The sequence below is a fragment of the Ovis aries genome, chromosome 7 (assembly GCF_016772045.2).
Source record: "Ovis aries strain OAR_USU_Benz2616 breed Rambouillet chromosome 7, ARS-UI_Ramb_v3.0, whole genome shotgun sequence".
NCBI classification, from domain to species: domain Eukaryota; kingdom Metazoa; phylum Chordata; class Mammalia; order Artiodactyla; family Bovidae; genus Ovis; species Ovis aries.
Window position 1 is genome coordinate 7681967 of NC_056060.1, and position 21476 is coordinate 7703442.

Genomic DNA, 21476 nt, shown 5'->3' on the forward strand with positions numbered 1-21476 from the left:
ATATATACTTAAACCGTGTTTGCAGAAAGGGATAAATGTTTCACAAAGCCTGAAATGTTTCTCATTTCTCTAAGAGATTACGATGAAAAAGCTATCTAACTCTTCTGAGCCTCAGTAACCTCACTAGAGGGCTTCCTTGGTGGATCAGTGCCAATGCAGGAGACTTGGGTTCAGTCCCTGGGTTGGGAAGATCCCCTGGAGAAGGAAATGGCAACCCACTCCAGTATTCTTGCCTGGAGAATCCCATGGACAGAGGAGCGTGGTGGGCTATAGTCCATGGGGTCACAAAGAGAGTCAAACATGACTCAGCGACTCCACAACAAACCTTACTGGAAAAAGCACTTGGGTAGCTCATCAGAGACCCCACCACTTGTAAGGAAACTGTAGTTTGTTGGTTACCCTTCTTTCCACTAGGAAATTCTCCTTGTAATGCTGAACTTGAAGATTTAGGGCTTTCTGGGAGGTGGCCACAGCCCCTTACTGCCACATGTACCTTGAATATCCTCTGAAGTTGTGTGTGGATTTATAACTCTGGAGAGTCCTTAGAAATGGCTGATGCGTGAGAAGTTCCAGGGTAGGCTTCAGATTTGTTCTCCCTCCCTTGGGATCCGAACAGTATGGCTGTGTTGACATCAGGGCTTGGACTTAGTAGGACTAAGCTTGTAAAGGATGTAGCATCTCTGTCTGTCAAGCACAAAACTGCATACATGTGTGCTGAGTCGCTTCGGTTGTGTCCACCTCTTTGCGACCCTGTGGACTGTAGCCTGCCAGGCTGCTCTGTCCATGGGTTTCTCCAGGCAAGAATACTGGAGTGGGTTGGCTCAAAGTGCACACCAATCAGCAGACTTTACTGAGCACCTGCTATTTACCTGGCACTTGGTAGAGATGTGGAGATGGATGAACTGTGAGCCTGTGCACTCAGGGTCTCATAATTTTCATGGCTTGGTGAAACTCTCAATGTCTGTACAGGTAGGATGGCAGTCTCTATTGTTGTTTCAAATTCTTTAGAGTGCCTGGGAATATATTTCAGGTTGCTAACGAGTTCAACCCCAGGTTTGCCTGTTTTTCAAAAGAAACTTCAGTTTAGGGAAGTTTGATCATGTGATCCTTTAAAACTTCAGATTAAGTAGCTGTGAAATGCTTCAGGGAGCTGGTAGGAAGCCAGAATATATCATGGGTCAGTGTACTGAGTATCAGCTTACTAGAAATCTCAGACTTGGGGTTCTCTCATTTTTGGTATCCCACCCCTTTTCCCAGTTTTAGGGTTTCAGAATCAGTTCTCTTCCTTGGGGTACACATTTCTGGTAGCCATTCTCTAAGTTCTGAGAGTGAGGATTTACCCAATTAGGTGAATCTCCCATGTCAAGGCTTTGGGTGTATCACCCAGGTGAGGGCAGTCTTAACTCTTACAAGATGGTTCAGTACACATTTGAATTGAATGGTATACCTGAGGATAGTGAGAGTTCCTTACAGAAATATTGAGTCATGCAGAATAACAGTGTGTCCATCAAACACTAAATTGTGGCATGTTCCTATGAACTGACGATTCATATCATATTCTCTGTTTTTCCTTAGATAATACCATTTTGTAAAGCGGAGGTCCCCATCCCTGGTTTTGTGACTCTTGCTAATGCTCCCTACAGTATATCCCCACTTCTCTAAGCATCCTGTAGTTATGCCAGCAGTCGGGAAAGAATCTGCCTGCAATGCAGGAGACCCGGGTTTGATCCCTGGGTTGGGAAGATCCCCTGGAGAAGGGAATGGCTACCCACTCTAGTATTATTCTTGCCTGGAGAATTCCATGGACTGGGGAGCCTGGTGGCCTACTGTCCATGGAGTCAAAAAAGAGTTGGACACGACTGAGCACTAACATTTTCACTTTCAGTTGTTTAATAAAAACCGCATGAGGGACTTTGTGTGCTGTCCCCTAGAACAGACTGGCACAGAGCAACCCCTCTAATATTTGTTGAACAAATGAATACATTTTAAGGCAAAGGAGGTGGTGGCCTTGGTCTCCCGTGTGAAGGGGCAAGTAGAGTAGCTGAAGTGAACATGTGACCGTGCCAGTTCCTTCATGAGTCAAGACGGTCTTGGTCTATTTTCACAGTGGATTTTGTGGGTGTTCTTTGAAAAATAAACTCTTTAGGGTTCATTCTGTTTCTGACTTCATAGTTCTACTTCAAAAGCTTTTCTACCAACTCATCCTGCTCCTTAAACCTCTGAATAAACCCTATAATGTTTAGAAAAGGCAGAGGAACCAGAGATCAAATTGCCAACATCCGCTGGATCATCGAAAAGCAAGAAAGTTCCAGAAAAACATCTATTTCTGCTTTATTGACTATGCCAAAGCCTTTGACTGTGTGGATCACAATAAACTGTGGAAAATTCTGAAAGAGATGGGAATACCAGACCACCTGACCTGCTTCTTGAGAAACCTGTATGCAGGTCAGGAAGCAACAGTTAGAACTGGACATGGAACAACAGACTGTTTCCAAATTAGAAAAGGAGTACGTCAAGGCTGTATATTGTCACCCTGCTTATTTAACTTCTATGCAGAGTACATCATGAGAAACGCTGGGCTTGATGAAGCACAAGCTGGAATCAAGACTGCAGGGAGAAATATCAATAACCTCAGATACGCAGATGACACAATCCTTATGGCAGAAAGCAAAGAAGACCTAAAGAGCCTCTTGATGAAAATGAAAGAGGAGAGTGAAAAAGTTGGCTTAAAGCTTGACATTCAGAAAACTAAGATAATGGCATGCGGTCCCATCACTTCATAGCAAATAGATGGGGAAACAATGGAAACAGTGGCTGCCTTTATTTTTGGGGCCTCCAAAATCACTGCAGATGGTGACTGCAGCCATGAAATTAAAAGACACGTACTCCTTGGAAGGAAGGTTATGACCAACCTAGACAGCATATTAAAAAGCAGAGACTTTACTTTATCAACAAAGGTCCATCTAGTCAAGACTATGGTTTTCCAGTGGTCATGTATGGATGTGAGAGTTGGCCTATAAAGAAAGCTGAGCTCAGCAGAATTGACGCTTTTGAACTGTGGTGTTGGAGAAGACTCTTGAGAGTCCCTTGGACTGCAAGGAGATCCAACCAGTCCGTCCTAAAGGAGATCAGTCCTGGGTGTTCATTGGAGGGACTGATGCTGAAGCTGAAACTCCAATACTGTGGCCACCTGATGCGAAGAGCTGACTCAATGGAAAAGACCCTGATGCTGGGGAAGATTGGGGGCAGGAGGAGAAGGGGACGACAGAGGATGAGATGGCTGGATGGCATCACCGACTCAGTGGACATGAATTTGGGTAAACTCTGGGAGTTGGTGATGGACAGGGAGGCCTGGCGTGCTGCGGTCATGGGGTTGCAAAGAGTTGAACACGACTGAGTGACTGAACTGAACTGAACTGTGATTTCCATAGAATGTGCTTGCTTTACTATCTTTTAGCCAATGTTGGCTAACATTACAGGAAGTGTTTTGTGAGTTGCTAATACTTCAGGAAGGAGTTTTTCATGATATCCTGTGTTTCTTAGTGTTCAAGGCAGCAAGTAAAGATGAACTTTAGAGGAAGTCTCAGTTAATCAATTTAAAAGCAGTTTTGAAGGCACTTTAGTGCTCTTCCCTTGGGCTTGACAGTGACAAGGCTCTTTCAACTTCAGTAGCAGCAGCGTGGTGCTGGGCAGAGAGCAGGGCAAGGGTACTGAGGGCCCTCAGCTGCAGCCCTGGCTCCGCCACTGACCCAGCAGTAGCCATGGCAGTCCCTTCCCCTGGCTTGACCCTGTCCTCAATTGTAAGAAAGAGATAACGCCTATCTTTCAGGGAGATGATGAAAACCACACAATAATATGGAAGAGTGCTTTATGGGTGGTAGTGTCATGCTTAAGTGTATTTTATCAGCTCCGTGAAGGCTCTTTAAATGGCAGGTTTAGTATCCAGGCCTGTGTCTCTTATCAGAAGTTGCTATTTAGTAAACGTTGAGTAATGCAGAAATATTTGCAGGCAACCTTTGTGGCCCAGAGAGATCTGCTTTTGTTGGAATTAAGACATTCTCACACTTGTAACCTTGGCGTTCACTTTGACACAATAGGTCATGAAGGAAGGAAGGTGACGTTGAAGTGTGTGGTTGGAAGAGGAGAGGCCGGGGCCGTGGTCCAGTGGGCCAGGTTAGAAGGGAAGGGAGGAATCTGTAAAATGTGCCGTGAGGACATGCAGTTTTTGCTTTGTTCACTGCCCCATGTCCGGTGATCTGACTCTTGCTTGGCTCATAGAATCTGTGAATTGAATGTTAGTCGAGTGGAGTCTACAGAACAGTGCCGTATTTCCTTCATCAGTGACCGCATCCTTTATTCAACGTAAATGGGCAAATAACAGTACCCCAGGTAGATATTTTAAAGCCTGTTTATTAGTTTCCTGAAAAGAAGATGATTTGTTCCTCAGTACTTTCATGGGGTGTGCAGCCTCTGCCAGGAGGTGTGCTGACACCTTGAGGACACACGCCTGTCTCATAGGATTTGCTGTTAAAGCCGTGGAGGAGGCACCGGCGCAGAACGGAGGTTCATGTGCCCAGGAAGGCACACAGCGAGGCCGGACAAAGCCAAACCTGAGGGCTTGGAGCAGGGAAAAGGGCCACGCGCGGAGAATGGGTGGCTCATGCTCAGAGCCCTGAATTTCTCTCATGGTTTTCAGGGAGGAGTTTTTATGGGCAGAATTTGGGGTGAGGGCTGAGGAGTACGTGGCTTTCTTCTGATTGGTTGTTGATGAGCTACTAGGGCGGTGCTTCGGGAATCTTGTTCTCTGCCTGAAGTTATCATCCTTCTCTTGAGTGAGGGCCTTAGTTCTGCAGAAGAGCTCAAATATATTGTTAAGCATATTCCTTGAAGAGAAACCAGGATCCTGCCCCATAGATGCATTATTGATTCTTGATTGCTCCTTTTTTTTCTGCTTCTCCTCCATTCCCTGATTAGTGACTGTTGGAATCTGTCCTTTGGTACTCAGGGAAGGAAGGTCTAGGAGGCTGAAACCCTTTCCCCGCAAACAAGAAATGAAGGACATGTAAAGAATTTGTCCCCAGGAGGGCCCCTCAGGGTCCTGTTCAGTTTTGGTACCAAAAGAGAGGACGTTGTGAATAGAATCAATCAGGGGAGACTTTGGGAAGGACGTGGTCCTGGAGTTTAACCTGAAAGATGGGTAGGATTCCATCAGCCAGGATGAAAAGAATATACTTATCCCACTTTGTGAAGGTTCGCTGGAAAGTGGTCGTTCATGTAGGGGAGGAGAGGAAACATGTTCTCTTCCAGAGCTTTGTTCTGTAGGAAATGAAGATCCATAGAAGGTTTGAAGACAAACAATAACATCAGTAGGACTGTGTGTTAGAAAGGAGCTTCTGGTAACAGAGAGGAGAATGGGCGGGGGAGGGACGTTGTTCAGTTGCTAAGTCATGTCTGACTCTTTGCAACCCCATGGACTGCAGGGCGCCAGGCTCCCCTGTCCTTCACTGTCTCCTGGAGTTTGTTCAGATTCATGTCCATTGACTTGGTGATGCCATCCAACCATCTCATCCTCTGCTGTGCTCTTCTCCTTTTGCCTTCAATCCTTCCCAGCATCAGGGTCTTTTCCAATGAGTCATCTCTTCACATCAGGTAGCCAAAGTATTGGAGCTTTAGCTTCAGCATCAGTCCTTCCAGTGAATATTCAGGATTGATTGCCTTTAGGATTGACTGATTTGATCTCCTTGCTGTTCAAGGGACTCCCAAGAGTCCTCCAGCACTACAGTTCCAAAGCATCAATTTTGGGGTGCTCAGCCTTCTTTATGGTCTAATTCTCACATTTGTACCTGACTACTGGAAAAACCATAGTTTTGACTATCTGTATAGCTTTCGTTCCAAGGAGCAAGCGTCTTTTAATTTCATGTCTGCAGTCGCCATCACCAGTGATTTTGAAGCCCAAGAAAATAAAACCTGTCCCTGCTCCCACTTTTTCCTTTTCTATTTGCCATGAAGTGCTGGGACTGGATGCCAGGCTCTTAGTTTGGGGAATGTCGAGTTTTAAGCCAGCTTTTTCACTCTACTCTTTTACCCTCATCAAGAGGCTCTTTAGTTGCCTCTTCTGCTGTTTCCTTTTCTTCCTCACCCATAAGCAAAGACATTTCCTGAAGTTCTCTACTTGCTTCCCCCCCGCCACCCCCCAACTAATATTTCTAGCTCTAATGTCTCTGCTCCTCATTTGGGCAAATGGTTTCTCAGGCTGTTTGCTCAAAGGTAAAGTGCGGTAGAGTACATTCCTGCCTCAGAGAGAGTCCTGAGACTTAAATGAGACACTGCATACTAAATCCTGCCTAAGCCTTGAAGGAAATTAAGTGCATAATAAGTAAGCATCTAGTACATATTCCCATGCTTATGGTATTCTGTCTTTTATATATATATATATATATATGTGTGTGTGTGTGTGTGTGTGTGTGTATATTTTTATATATGTATATTATATATGTTTATACATATCTATATCCACATATTGATGAAAACACAATCTCCCCTTTCTTTTGAAGTCTTTGAGGATTTGGTTATTATTTTTAGATCTTAGAGTCTTCCCTGGTGGCTCAGATGGTGAAGCATTTGCCTGCAATGCGGGAGACCTGGGTTCGATCCCTGGGTTGGGAAGATCTCCTGGAGAAGGAAATGGCAACCCACTCCAGTACTCTTGCCTGGAGAATCCCATGGAGGGAGGAGCCTGGTAGGCTACAGTCCATGGGGTGGCAAAGAGTCGGACACGACTGAGCGACTTCACTTCACTTTAGATCTTAAGTGTTGAGCATTGTACTTGCCCAAGAAGAGTTCAAATCTTGCTCCTAATTCCTTTTGCCTGCCAGATTGATGTTTCAGGTGCCTCGTTAGTCGGGTGTGTGCTTGGTCTTTCTTGGGGAATGGATGAGTGACCTTCATATCCTCTCTTCTGCTTGGGAGCAAAGTGAAGTGAAAGTCGCTCAGTCGTGTCCAACTCTTTGCCACCCCATGGAGTATACAGTCCATGGAATTCTCCAGGCCAGAATACTGGAGTGGGGAGCCTTTCCCTTCTCCAGAGAATCTTCCCAACCCAGGGATCGAACCCAGGTCTCCTGCATCGTAGACGGATTCTTTACCATCTAAACCACAAGGGGAGCCCAGGGGTCCCGTTTAATAAACGGCTGATTGGAGCTGGCGACTGGGGAACAAGAGCAAACACTGGCAGTCCTGCCCCTTGTGCTGCTTACACACACCGTCTTCATTAGATGAGAAATCTCACCAATGAGAAACCAAATTCATTTTACAGCCATCAGAATGGACACTCAGGACCGAAGAGGGGGAAGGGGTTCTTTTTATGAGAGAGGAGTGTTGTCCCGTAAATAGGCAGCCAAGACTTGGCTGATGTGACTGTTGGCGGCTGCCGGGTGGTGCTGAGGCCGCAAGCAGAGGAAGTGCAGTCAGGAAGCGGGGAGGCTGAGTCCTCTACAAAAAAGCGGGGCTGGCGTGTGGCAGTTTATAAACTAGGCTTGTGTTGGAATAAAGAGTGTGGGCCTGAAGACGCTGCTCCCTGGCTGTCTCCACTGCGTTTTTCTTTTGGATACCTGTTGACCGTGAAAGCCTTGTAAAGGCTGAGAGATAGGCAAGGGAGGAATTTTAGTGACTTTATCGTCTGTAAAATAGGATTGGGGTTGAATGAGATGCCTCAGTCCCCTCTAGGAGTGGGAAAACACAAGCCCTTGCAGATTCTTTGTTCCACCCCAGAATTTCCAGGACAATCTGATTCTCTGAGCCGCTGGACCAATTCTCCAAGCTTGTTGAGGACCGTTACTGCTGGTAGACCATCCTCTGGTTGGTTTGAGGCTGTCTAAATCCTGTGGCGCCACATCCGTGAGGTCTGATCACTGTTCTCTTTCTGTTGTGTAGTGTCCACGTACACTTCAGAGGGTGGGAGGAGAAGGGGTGACAGAGGATGAGATGGTTGGATGGCATCACCGACTCCATGCACTTGAGTTTGAGTAGGCTCCAGGAGCTGGTGATGGACAGGGAAGCCTGGCGTGCTGCAGTCCATGGGGTAGCAACGAGTCAGACATGACTGAGCAGCTGAACTGATACTTCAGTATTGCAGTTTTTGCTAGAAATAATATAACATTGTAAAATCCAATTCTCTTTCTGTGGTTGATGTTTCAATACTCCCATCTCAGTGTTCAGTGTATCTCAGTGTTCAGTGTTGAGCTGCATGTAAATTTTTTTCTAGTTGGTCATCTCATGATTTGAACACTGTTCTTCCAAGTGATGTGATGTTATCCTCTCCTTCCAGCTATTGTAGATGATGAAAGACTCTCTGCAGAGGAGATGGATGAGAGGAGGCGGCAGAATATCGCTTACGAATATTTGTGTCACCTGGAGGAAGCCAAAAGGTAAGAGTCAGACTTAATCTATTTGTGCCCCTTCTCTTAGAGATGAGCTTTGGATACTATATTTTTAATAACTCATTTGCAGCCTTGTTAGTACTAAGGTAATGGGGGAAGAATCAACCTGTGTGTTGTCAGTGGAAGAATTGAGAAAAAGTTGCTCGCACAGCCAATATCAAGGCACTAGGGAGGCAGCTGTTCCTTTTTCTTCCTCAGAGCCTCCCAGGAAATCTCTTGGAAAATTACAGATTATTTCAAAATTTCTCATCTCTCTGGCAAGGATGTTGGGGGAGCTGCAGAGACTTAAACCAACTTCCTTTTCCTCAGAGTGTCCTCAGATCTTTTTCCCAACCCTACCCCAGTGATTATAATTATCACTATTATTATTAATTACTGTGTAATTATATATTCCTACATGCCCACAGCATGTTGGACTGAAGTCCGTTGCTCACTAAGGTAGAGAGCAGGTTTATGACAGCAGTCTCCTTTTTAACTCATGGGTGTGTGATCACTGAAGGTATGTTGTCTCTGAAAATCGCACTGACTTTTTAGATTACAAGGAAATGTTGGCTTCTCCAAGGAGAAAGTGACGATAAAGAAAGTATTTACACTTAGGCCTCTGTATCAGGAGAATCAGAACTTTGTCCTTTGCTGGGTGCTTACTGCAATGCCCATGTGCCTTGAGGTAGATTCTGACTTAATGCTTTGCACTGTGTTTAAGCAACAGTATTGCTCCATGGACAGATATGTTCCAGCTCTCTTACCTCTGTAGAAAATAAACACGGAGTTAATGGTCGTTGGAGCTAATTCTCTCTGATCACTTATAAATAGCTACCTACAGAGCTCAAAGAATGAGGATTTTAATCAGTGCTTTGTAGAAGACCATCGAGTGACACGCACACAAATTTGGCCTCAAAATTGCTTAAAAGGGGGTTTTCCAGGATTGTTTAATGTTTTCACAGTGCCTCTTAGCTCTAAGCTCTAAAGGCTAAGTTTTAAAGGTTATTTAACATGTCTGGAAGTTGACAGGTTGCAAGTCACTGAAGACTCACTGTATGTCTAAGATTATTAAAAACATGCTTTTAGCCAAATTGTGGCTATAGTTAGATAAGGATAGGGATTCACAGACATTCAAAATAAGCATACTTTCAGTGAAAAAGCTTCAGGAGAGTTAGTGGAAACTTCCTCCTGATACGCACTTTGAGTTCTAAGTTTTTGCCTCCAGGCGTCTAGAAGTGGGGAGCAGTGTCACTCAAAAGGAAAAGGTGTCTGACTGGAAGTCAGTAGACTGGATTTTCTGGTCTCAGCTTCATCATTTCTGAACTCTGTGACTTTGGACAGGTCAACCCTGTAGGAAGTTCAGTTTTGTCTCCTCTCTAATGAGATGATAAAGATGTTACCACTACCTGCCCTACTTACTTAATGGGTTTTCCCCCCCACTAAAAATCAACTAAGAAGGTTGTAAGTGTTCTTTGAAGTGCCACTCAGGTGTATGGTTATAACAAGCATAGTTTTCTCCTGAATGTATCAAAGTGGTATCAAGATAGCTTGGAAGCTTGTCATCTTCTTTAGTGTTTTCAAAATTGTGCACTTAAATTTTAATTTCAAAAAGTCAGCATGACAGTCAGCCCAAGTTCTTTGAAGAAAGCTTCCTTAGGAACAGTTTCATCGAAAGAATAGATGGTAAAATACAGTTTTTCCTTTAAGATGGTTTTCCTAAATTTATCTTGCAAGTAGAGATTTAGATGTAATATGTATTCATGAATCTTTTATTAATATCTGAACACTTCTTATGACTTTCTGGGAAGTTGGTTTTTGGTTATGGAGTATGTGAAAATTATTTGGCTAGTAATATGTGTGCTGTGATTTCAGAAAGCATAGTGTACAGAAGTCTGGCCCTAAACTCAAAACATAAATGGAGTGAGTTAGTCTCTGTTCAAAAAGTTATTTATTTGAGAGAGTTTACTGCCTGATTCTCTTACACTGTTAATGCATTAGGAATTTATCTTATTGGATGTATTAAAGTGTATACATGTGTGTGTTCCTGTGAGTGTAGTTGCTTTAGGATATTGAATTTCTATTGAATGGTGTACTTAGAATGTGAAAATTTATCCAGGAACTGTTTCTTGTTTATTTCAGTTGAACTGACTTTGGTGTATTTTAACTAGAAATGTGTTGGGTTCTGTATTTTTGCCTCTATTTTTTCTTTCCAGAGGTGAGAACTGGTAGGATATTTAGCTTATATGTCCTGTAACTCAAAATTTTTTTAAATTCAGAATTGTTGGGGTCCAATAGATATATCTTCAATTTTAGTTTTAGTAATTTCAGGATTCTGTGATTGTTAATCTCAGACCATTTTAAAGTTGCTTCATTCAGAGGGGATATCACTGCCAGCCTTATAGAAGAAATAAAAAGGATGTTGATGGAATGTTATAAATGATTATATGCCAATGGATTGGTTAACCTAGATGAAATGTATGGTCTCCTAGAAAGATACAAACTACTAAAACTGACTCAAAAAGAAATTTTGAAAACTAAATAAATGTAAAACAAGTAAAAAAAAAATTGAGTTAGTACTCAAAAAAACTTCCTACTCTTTAAAAAAATGTAAGAGGAAGAAACACTTCCTAACTCTTTTTGTTGAGACCAGTATTACTCTGATATGAAAACCAGACAAAGATACCTCAAGAAAACTATAGACCAATATCCTTATGAATACAAATACAAAAATTCTCAACAAACTCAAACTGAGTTAAGCAACATATGAAAAGGCTTATATACCACCAAGTGGGATTTATCACAGGAATGCAAGCCTAGTTCAACCTAATAACCATTTGATCAAGACAATTCATCAGGGGGAAAAAAAGCAGTCTTTCAACAAATGATCCTGAGACAGCTGGATGTACACAGGCATAAAAATGAATTTGGATCCCTACCTCACACCATACAAAAATTATCTCAAAATGATTTGTTATGATAATTAAAATGTGTAGACAACGACTATAAATCTCTTAGAAGAAAACAGAGGTAAATTTTTGCAACCTTGAGTTTTTGAGAGAGTGGTTTTTGAGACAACACCAAAAGCACAAGCCTCCCCCTCACCAAAAAAAAGGATGAGTTAGACATCATGAAAATTAAACCTTCCTTGATTCAAAGGGATACCACCAAGAAACTAAAAAGACTACCCATGGAATGGGAGAAAATATTTGCAAATCATATACTTAATAGTGACATATTCAGAATATATAAAGAACTCATAACTCAACATAAAAAGTAAATAGCCTAGTTTAAAAATGGGCCAAGTTTCTGAATAGACTTTTTTTTTCCAAATAAGATACACAGTGAACCATAAGAACAAGACAAGATGCTTAACATCAGTCTTTCAGTTCAGTTCAGTCACTCAGTCTTGTCCAACTCTTTGCGACCCCATGAATCGCAGTATGCCAGGCCTCCCTGTCCATCACCAACTCCCGGAGTTCACTCAGACTCATATCCATCGAGTCAGTGATGCCATCCAGCCATCTCATGGGAAATGCAATTTAAAGCCACAGTGAGATACCATTTCATGCTAGGATAGCCATAATCAAAAGGAATTGTTTGCAAGGATGTAGAGAGATTGGAACCCTCATCCATTTGTTGAATTGTAAAATGGTGGAGCTACTTTGTAAAATAGTCTGGCAGCTCCTCAAAAAATTAAGTACAGAGTTACCATTTGGTTCAGCAATTCCACCACTAGGTATATCCCCAAGAAAATGGAAAACCCACGTCCACATAAAAACCTTCACACAAATATTCACTGAAATGCTGTTATTCATTAGGGCAGAAAGTAGAAACAACTCAAATGTCCATCTAGTGATGAATGAATAAACAGTCATCTGTAGAATGAAGCATTCTTCAGCTATAAAATAAATATGAGTAAATCAGATTTAACAGTGTATAAAAAGAACTATATGAATCACAACCAAGTGGGGTTTATCCGAGGTTTGCAAGGCTGGCTCAGCATTTGAAAGTCAAATTAAATGTGCTCCATCACATCAACAGTCTAGATAAGAAAAATCACGTGATTATATCAATAGATGTGGAAAAAGCATTTTGACAAAATCTAGCACCTATTTATGATAAAAACTCTTAGGAAAATTGGAATATAGGGAAACATCCTCAACTTGAGAAAGACTATTAACAAAAAACCCTACAGCTAACATCAGACTTCTTGACGAGAAGCTTACAACTTTCCTACTAAGATTAGGGGCAAGGCAAAGATATTCCCTCTAGCCACGCCATTTCAACTTTATAGTGGAAATTTTAGCTAATGCAATAAAAGAAATATAGGAAATAAAAGCTATTGAGTTTGAAAAGGAAGATAAAAACTATCTTTGTTTGCAGATGACAAGATTGACAGTATAGAAAACCTGAAAGAAGGATAAAAGAATCCTGGAACTAATAAGCAATTAGAGAAAACTTGCAGCATACAGGGTTAACATATAAGTCAGCAGCTTTCCTATGTACCAGCAATGAACAGCTAAACACCATTTACCTTAGCATCCCTCAAAATGAAATGTTTAGGTATCAGTTCAGTCGCTCAGTCATGTCTGACTCTTTGTGACCCCATGGACTGCAGCACCCCAGGCTTTCCTGTCCATCACCAGCTTCCGGAGCTTGCTCAAACCCATGTCCATCGAGTCGGTGATGCCACCCAACCATCTTATCCTCTGCCATCCCCTTCTCATGCCTTCAGTCTTTCCCAGCATCAGGGTCTTTTCCAATGAGTCAGTTCTCATCACGTGGCCAAAATATTGGCGTTTAAGCTTCAGCATCAGTTCTTCTAATGAATATTTAGGACTGATTTCTTTTTAGGATGGACTGGTTGGGTCTCCATGTAGTCCAAGGGACTCTCAAGAGTCTTCTCCAACACCACAGTTCAAAAGCATCAATTCTTTGGTGCTCAGCTTTCTTTATGGTCCAACTCTCATGTCCATGCATGACTGCTGGAAAAAACATAGCTTTGACTAGACAGACCCTTTGTCAGCAAAGTAATGTCTCTTCTTTTTAATATGATGTCTAGGTTGGTCATAGCTTTGTGTTTAGGTATAAATTTAGCAAAATATATACAAGATCTATACGAGGAAAAGCACAAAAGTCTGATGAGTGAAATCAAAGAACTGAATAAACTGATAGTCCATATTCACGGATAGGAAGACTCAATATTGTCAAGGTAGTTCTTCCCAGCTTGATCTATAGATACAACGCAGTCCTACTCAAAATCCCTGAAAGTTATTTTGTGGATATCAACAACCAGGTTCTAAAGTTTACAGGGAGAAGCAAAAGATCTAAAAATAGCCAACACAATATTGAAGGAGAACAAAGTTGGAGGAATGATGCTCCCTGACTTCAAACTTAATGTATAGCTGCAGTAATCAAGACATTGTGGCACTGGTGAAAAAAATGGGTGAATAGATCAGTGGGGTAGGACCGAGAGCACAGACATATAGATACAGTCACGTGAACTTTGACAGAGGAGCAAAGCAGTACAGTGGAGCAAAGATGGTCTTTTCAACACATGGTGCTGGGACAACTGGACATCCACATACAGGCGGTGCGTCTAGACACAGACCTTGCATGCTTCACAGAAGTGGGCTCGGATGGATCAGCAGCTGCTGCTGGTGCTAAGTCGCTTCAGTCGTGTCCGACTCTGTGTGACCCTATAGACGGCAGCCCACCAGGCGCCCCCGTCCCTGGGATTCTCCAGGCAAGAACACTGGAGTGGGTTGCCATTTCCTTCTCCAGTGCATGAAAGTGAAAAGTGAAAGTGAAGTCGCTCAGTTGTGTCTGACTCTTCGCGACCCCATGGACTGCAGCCTACCGGGCTCCTCCATCCATGGGAGTTTCCAGGCAAGAGTACTGGAGTGGGGTGCCATTGCCTTCACAAATGGATCAGATGTGCGTGTAAAATGCAAAACTGTAAAACTCTGAGAGGATCATAAAGGAGAAAACCTAGATGAACTTGAGTATGGCAATGGCTTTTAAGACACAGCACCAATGTCATGATCCATGAAAGAAAGCATTGGTAAGCTGGTAAAAATGGATTTAATTTTAAATTCATTAAATTTAACAGTTTGTGCTCAACAACAGACAATGTAAATAGAATGAGAAGACAAGTCACAGACTGGGAGAAAGTATTTTCAAAAGACATACCTGATAAAGGAATGTTATCAAAGATACATAAAGAACTCTTCAAGCCCAACAACCAGAAAACAACCCGATTAATAAAGGGCAAAAGATGTTAGATGACACCTCACCAGAGAAGATATACAGATGGCAAATACACCTAGGAAAAGGTGCTCCACATCAGATGTCATCAGGGAAATGGAAAATAAAACAACAGAACACCCCTACACACCTACCAGAATGGCCAGGATCTGAACACCGACAACACCAAATGCCGTCAAAGATGTGGAACACCAAGAACTCTTGTTTGTGGAAACGCAAAATGGTGCAGCCACTTTGGAAGACAGTTTCTTGCAAAACTAAACATTCTCACCATTTGTTGTTCAGTTGCTAAGTCATGTCCAACTCTCTGTGACCCCATGGACTGCAGCACGCCAGGCTTCCCTGTCCTTCACCATCTCCTGGAGTTTGCTCAAACTCATGTCCGTTGAGTTGGTGATGCCATAGAAACCATCTCATCCTCTGTTGTCCCCTTCTCCTCCTGCCCTCACTCTTTCCCAGCATCAGGGTCTTTCCCAATGAATCCACTCTTTGCGTCAGGTGGCCAAAGTATTGGAGCTTCAGTGTCAGTCCTTCCAATGAATATTCAGGACTGACTTCCTTTAGGATGACTCGTTTGATCTCCTTGAAGTCCAAGGGACTCTCAAGAGTCTTCTCCAGCACCACAGTTCAAAAGCATCAATTCTTTGGCTCTCAGCCTTCTTTATGGTCCAACCCTCACATCCACCCATGACTCCTGGAAATGTAGGTCTGGCTTTGACTATACAAACCTTTGTTGGCAAAGTGATGTCTCTGCTTTTGAATATGCTGTCTAGGTTTGTCATAGCTTTTCTTCCAAGGAGTAAGCGTCTTTTAATTTCATGGCTGCAGTCACCATCTGCAGTGATTTTGGAGCCCCAATAAAATAAAATAAATTCTTACCATATCATCCAGCAATTGTGCTCCTTCTGTTTACCCAGTGGAATGAAGGCTCTGTTCACACAGAACGCTACACAGGGATGTGTATAGAAGCTTTTTCCTTAATAGCCACAACTTGGAAGCAACCACGATGTCCTTCAGTTGGTGAATGCATAAATGAACCTTGGTACATCCAAACAACAGAATATTATTCAGCACTGAAAAGAAATAAATGATCAAGCCATGAAAAGTCTCAGAGGAACTTTACATGCATATTATGATGCGAAAAGTGCTTATCTAAAAAATCTACATACTATATGACTCCATGTATAAGATATTCTGGAGAAGGCAGAACTGTGGAGACAGTAGAAATATCAGGAAGATGAGTATGGGAGCAGAGAGGACTTTTTAGGACAGTAGGAATACTCTGTGAGATACCACAATGGTAGATAAGTGTCATGATGTGTTTGTCCAAAGCCATAGAATGTATAGAAACAAGGGTGAACTTTAATGTTACTGTGAACTTTGGGTGGTTGTCAGTATAGGTTATTTTGTGGATATGAACTTGGGTGACTGTCAATATGACAGTGAAAGTCACTCAGTCGTGTCCAACTCTTTGCGACCCCATGGATATACAGTCCATGAAATTCTCCAGGCCAGAGTACTGGAGTGGGTAGCCTTTCCCTTCTCCAGGGGATCTTCCCAACCCGGAGACTGAGCCCAGGTCTCCCACATTGCGGGCAGATTCTTTACCAGCTGAGCCGCCAGGGAAGCCCCAGAATACTGGAGTGGGTAGCCTATCCCTTCTCCAGGGGATCTTCCCAACCCAGGAACTGAAACGGGGTCTCCTGCATTATAGGCAGATTCTTTACCAACTGAGCTATCAGGGAAACCTGATTGTCAATGTAGGTTCATCAATTAAAGTGAATGTTCCACGCAGGTGTGGGACGATGATACTGTGAGAGGCCTGGGGCATGTCTGGGGGCAGGGGATATGTGGGAAATCTCAGTACCTTCCCCTCAGTTTTGCTGTGAACCTAAAACAGTAGTCTTAAAAAACAAAGAATGAAGTATTGCTACATATTTACGGCATGGGTGGACCTCAAGACTATGCTGAATGAAAGCAGCTCGACACAAAGGGCCCCATACATTGCTATGATTCTGCTTGTATGAAATGTCTAGAGTAGGCACATCCATAGAGACAGAAAGTAGGCTTGTGGTTGCCTAGGGCTGGCAGGGTGGAGGGGTTTGGGGAGTGATGCTCATGGTGTGAGTTTCTTTTTGGCCAGGACTAAAATCTTCTAAGATTGATTGTGGCAATGGTTGCACAATGCTGTGAGTGTACTAAAAACCACTGGATTGTTTTTAGTCAACTGAAAGAGTCAAACGTATGTAAATTATATCGCATTAAAGCTCTTGTTAAAGAAAAGTTCCCTTGCTCTGCCTGGCTTGGAGAGGTCCTTAGAAAACTGTGAAATACAATTAAATGGTATTTAGCAGATAAAATGCACATAGAAGGTACTCCGAACACACATGAGATGTCTAAACACTATTCATTTTTCTGATTTTTTTTTTTTTTTTTTGGAGCATCCATTGTGTACAAACAGGCAGAATAGGGTCACTTGGGGAGATGGGAGCTCAAACAAGCTAATAACACTTCCTCGAAAAAAGTTCACTGCTGTGAGGTTAAAGCTTTTACTCCCAGGTTTAAAATTTGGTCCTTCATTTCCATTTGGTGCATTCATCTCTCTCTGTGTGTGCATAGGTATCTCCCCATATGTAGCCCCCATCTTCCTAAATCCCCCTCATGTATTCATGTCTCAATTCCACCATCAGTCCACTGCAGGCTTCCAGCATCACTTGCTAGATTACTGTGGTGGTCTCTGATTGGTTTCCCCACTCCTTTGGTTGCTTCAGTCCTTTATCAGATGAATCTTTTCAAAATTCTGATTAGTTTAAACCCTTCTAGTGGTTTCTTAATATGCTGAGGATGACAACCAAACTCCTCTGGGGACTCACAGGCTCTGCATGGTCCAGTCCTTAGGCATCTCCTGTTTCACCATGAGCCCATCCCTGTTGCTGTATCTTCCAGCTGCATTCACCCCCTTTCATGTCAGCGTTCTGTCCTCCACAGGGTGTTTGCACTGTGTTGATCCTGTTTCCTCTCCTTTATCGAGTGAGACTCTGCTCTGTCTTCAGATGGTGGTGGTGGTTGGTTTAGTTGCTAAGTCATGTCCGATTCTTGCGACACCATGGACTGTGGCCCGCCAGGCTCCTCTGTCCATGGGATTTCCCTGGCAAGACTACTGGAATGGGTTGCCATTTCTTTCTCCAGGGGATCTTCCCAACTCAGGGATTGAACCTGGGTCTCCTGCATTGCAGGCTGGTTCTTTCCTGACCGAGTCACCGTGGCGGCTCACTTTTTCCAGGAAATCCTTCTCTGACATCCCCATCTGAATCAGATAATCCAGTTACTAGCTCTCAGTGACATTGTGTCTCCTCCGTATTTGAATGAATTACTTAGTGCCAAGCACTGAACTTTTGTTACTGATGAGGGTTGATTGTATTCTATTTCCTGTATGTTTTAGTTCTAGAGGTAACAAGTAAGGTATGAATTAGATTCATGGTAGACAGGATTATGGATGATTGGCTAGACTGCCAACCTGGAGGTTAAATTTGGTATTTGTCTCAGTGGAAAATTCTCTATTACAATCAGATGGTACAAATTCTTCCTGCCCTATATGTGACCTGCTGAATTATATGTGCCTGCATGCCAAGTTGCTCAGTTGTGTCTGAGTCTGTGTGACCCCCATGGACTGTAGCCCGCCAGGCTTCTCTGTCCATGGGATTCCCCAGGCAAGAATACTGGAGTAGGTGGCTGTGCCCTCGTCCAGGGGATCTTCCAAAAACAGGGATTGAACCCAAGTCTCTTAGACCTCCTGCATTGACAGACAAGTCCTTTCCCATTAGCACCACCTGGGAAGCTCCTCCTGCGTTAAAAGGCTAGCAATTCTAGTTAACTTAATGCCACACAGTAAACTAGAAGATATCCAGAAAAGGGTAGAGGGTATTTTTCAATGAATGAATGAAGAGAGGAAGAGTAACTTGTGTATTAAAATGATTGTGTGTGGCTGAAATCTTTGCTCATAGTTTATAAAATTCTGAAGTCTGTGCATATAGACGTCTTAAGTTTAAGAAGTTAAACTTAAAAGTTTAAGAAGTTATTAGTATTTTGAGACTTAAGTTTAAATGACTAACATTAATGGCAGTGAAGGGAAAATGAAAGACATATTTTCAGAGCATATCTCAAAAAAGAGAGATGATTCCTTTATGAAGTGGCTCTTCACTCCAGGAGCTATGTTTCTGTACAGGCTAAAGGATTTAGATGATGTCTTGGAGAGCTAACCCTAACTTGTGTCAGGAGGCAGAGGATGTCTGGCATATGCATTAGTTATCCATGACTGTGTAACAGATTACTCTCAAACCCAGTGACTTAGAACAGCAAATAGTTATCTGCATTTTGTGTGTGTGTGGCTGCATTTGGGAGCATGTGGGATGTCATTTCCCTCACCAGGGGGTGGAACCTGTGCCCCTTGTAGTGCAAGCACTGACTTTTTATCACTGGACTGCCAGGAACGGCCTTATCTCACAACTTTCGGGAGTCAGGAATCTGCAGAGCTTCCTGGGTCCCCTGGCTCTGGGTCCCTGTGGTCCTCTTAGGATTCTAGCAGGGCAGACCCTCTTCTAAGCACATGGGGTGTTTCGACGGCATTCGCCTAGTCTTCCTGTGCTTTGGCCAGAGGCTTCCCTTGCCCTCCGGGCCCTCCCTAGGGCAGCTCACAGCCTGGCACTAGCTTCCATCAGAGTGAGCGAGCCAGAAAGGGCACGTACGGTGGAAACCAGTCTTGTAACCTGTTCTCAGAAATGACGGCCTGAAGTTTGCTGTATTTTATTCATTAGAATCAAGTTACTAAATCCATCTTGTGTTCAGTGGGGGGAAGGATTACACAAAGGGATGAATTCAAGAAGGTGAAGATCACTGGGGGCCCCCTTAGATGCTGCCTTCTCCAGGGTATGTACATAGCCTTTTGAAACTGACCCCAGAAAGGGTACTTTGGAGGGGGAGGATAGATTTTGTTACTGTCAGAAACCGAGTTGGGACTTAGATGATGACTTGGTCTAAATGATTATGGTACCAAGGTGATTTATGCTTTGATTTTGGGGAATTGTGAGCCATCTTAAACTAAGCTGTGCATTCCTCTACCATATTAAATAATATTATATGGATTTTTAGGTTTTCTTTTTAGGTAAGCCCTAAAAGCTAACTTGATAGCTTCTTTGCTATGTGAATTTTGCTGGCATGGGGTTGTGCAGACATGCACAGGCTTTGAAAGATTCTCTCTGGTGCCAGAACATCTCACTGTTTAAAGGAGTTGCTTTGCCAAAAGAATACTGCTGAGTAGATTTCATATTAATCTCTGCAAAATACATTTGAATATATTTGAAAATAAGTCTATTTTATAAACTTCAGTTCTTTAGTTTTTTAGGACAACTGTGCAAAATTTAAGATGGTAGATTCTCTTTGGGGATTGAGGAAGGAAATTCAGCTGGAGCTGTTATGAAGGTCAGGAAATGGAGAGGGAATCTTGGCAAGAAATGGAAAGGGAGTTTGCAAATTGCAGTTGAGCAAGTAGTTATGAATGGGGCTGCTATTTTGTTTCCCAAGAAAAGTTCCTGAAATATGATATTCCTTTTTTAAGGAAAAGAGAAAAATGCATACAAATCTTTTGCCCTGCTTACTTTTTCTGTCTTACCTCTGAAAATAAACAAAGCAAAAAAGTCTTGCCTCTGTGATGGGCTTGTTTAGAAATATTATCTTCAAAGAGCTCTTTCTGTGAGCTAAGCTGTTCTTTGTATTATCGAGTCTGGGACAGTTTTGTGTGTGCCCTGGAAAGGAAACAAAACACGGGTGTGATTCCTTTTGTGTGAGTGCTTACAACTCAGATACCAAAAGGACACCTCATGGATTAGATCAAGCCTCTAGTGCTGGCCTTACCTAGTCGTGAGCTGGAGAATCAGCTCTGAAAGGAGAAATGTTGCAAATGTTGAAGCAAGAGAGAGCCTTGAGTAGGCGCTTGCTTCACTCTTGAGTATTTATGATTACATACTTTAAGAAAGCAAGCTCCGAGGGTTGGTGATGGGCAGGAGAGCCTGGCGTGATGCAGCCCAAGGGGTCACAAAGAGTCAGACACGACTGAGTGACTGAACTGAACTGACTTTAAGAAAAAGAATCTTTGGACTAGAGATGCTTTAGAGAATCCCCTGGACTTCCTCCGCACTTTTGGACTTTACTTTCTTTATTCCTACGGATGCTGTCCATGACTGTGTTTATAAGCAAAGCTAATAGGAACTTGGAATTGGGAGGGCAGGATCTTCCTTGGTAATCAGCTTATTAAGAGACATGTTGCTGCTCTATACAGAATGTTAATGAAATTTTAAGGAATTCTTAATTGTATTTTCAAACCATAAATAGCTTTCATGTTTCTATGATAATTCTTCATTCCTGCTTCATCCTCCTCATTCTCTCCCTGGCTCTACCCTCACCTCCACTGTCCAGGGGGACAAGATGAAGTTGCTCCATGCAGTGGTTGGCAGGCTAGTGGGATGGGGGCTGGGGGCAGGTGCAGCTGAGTTGAGAGTAGGGGCCCTTTTCAGGGTCTGTCTTCTAGGAGGGGAGGGCCTGCCTCTGAGGACTGATCTGTTTGGGGCTGCTTTCTAACCAGCTGACCTCAGAAGTCAGGCTGGAGAGACTCAGGACCTTTCTGGTAGGCCAGGACAGGTCCCACCAAGGCACATCCTAGAGGTAGGGAGGGGGAGTAACCTGTGAGAAGAAGGGGGTCGTCAGGGGTAGCCTGGGAGACACTGAGACTCAGTA

At 43.0% G+C, this 21476-nt stretch overlaps 1 protein-coding gene across 1 annotated transcript in view; it reads left to right on the forward strand.

The window, feature by feature from the left end:
• IQGAP2 (IQ motif containing GTPase activating protein 2) overlaps positions 1-21476 on the forward strand; it is a 307827-nt gene that overhangs the window by 40235 nt on the left and 246116 nt on the right. The window contains exon 2 of the mRNA XM_012180670.5: positions 8327-8426. Within this exon, the coding sequence (XP_012036060.3) occupies positions 8327-8426 (100 nt within the window). The remainder of the gene's footprint in view (positions 1-8326; positions 8427-21476) is intronic.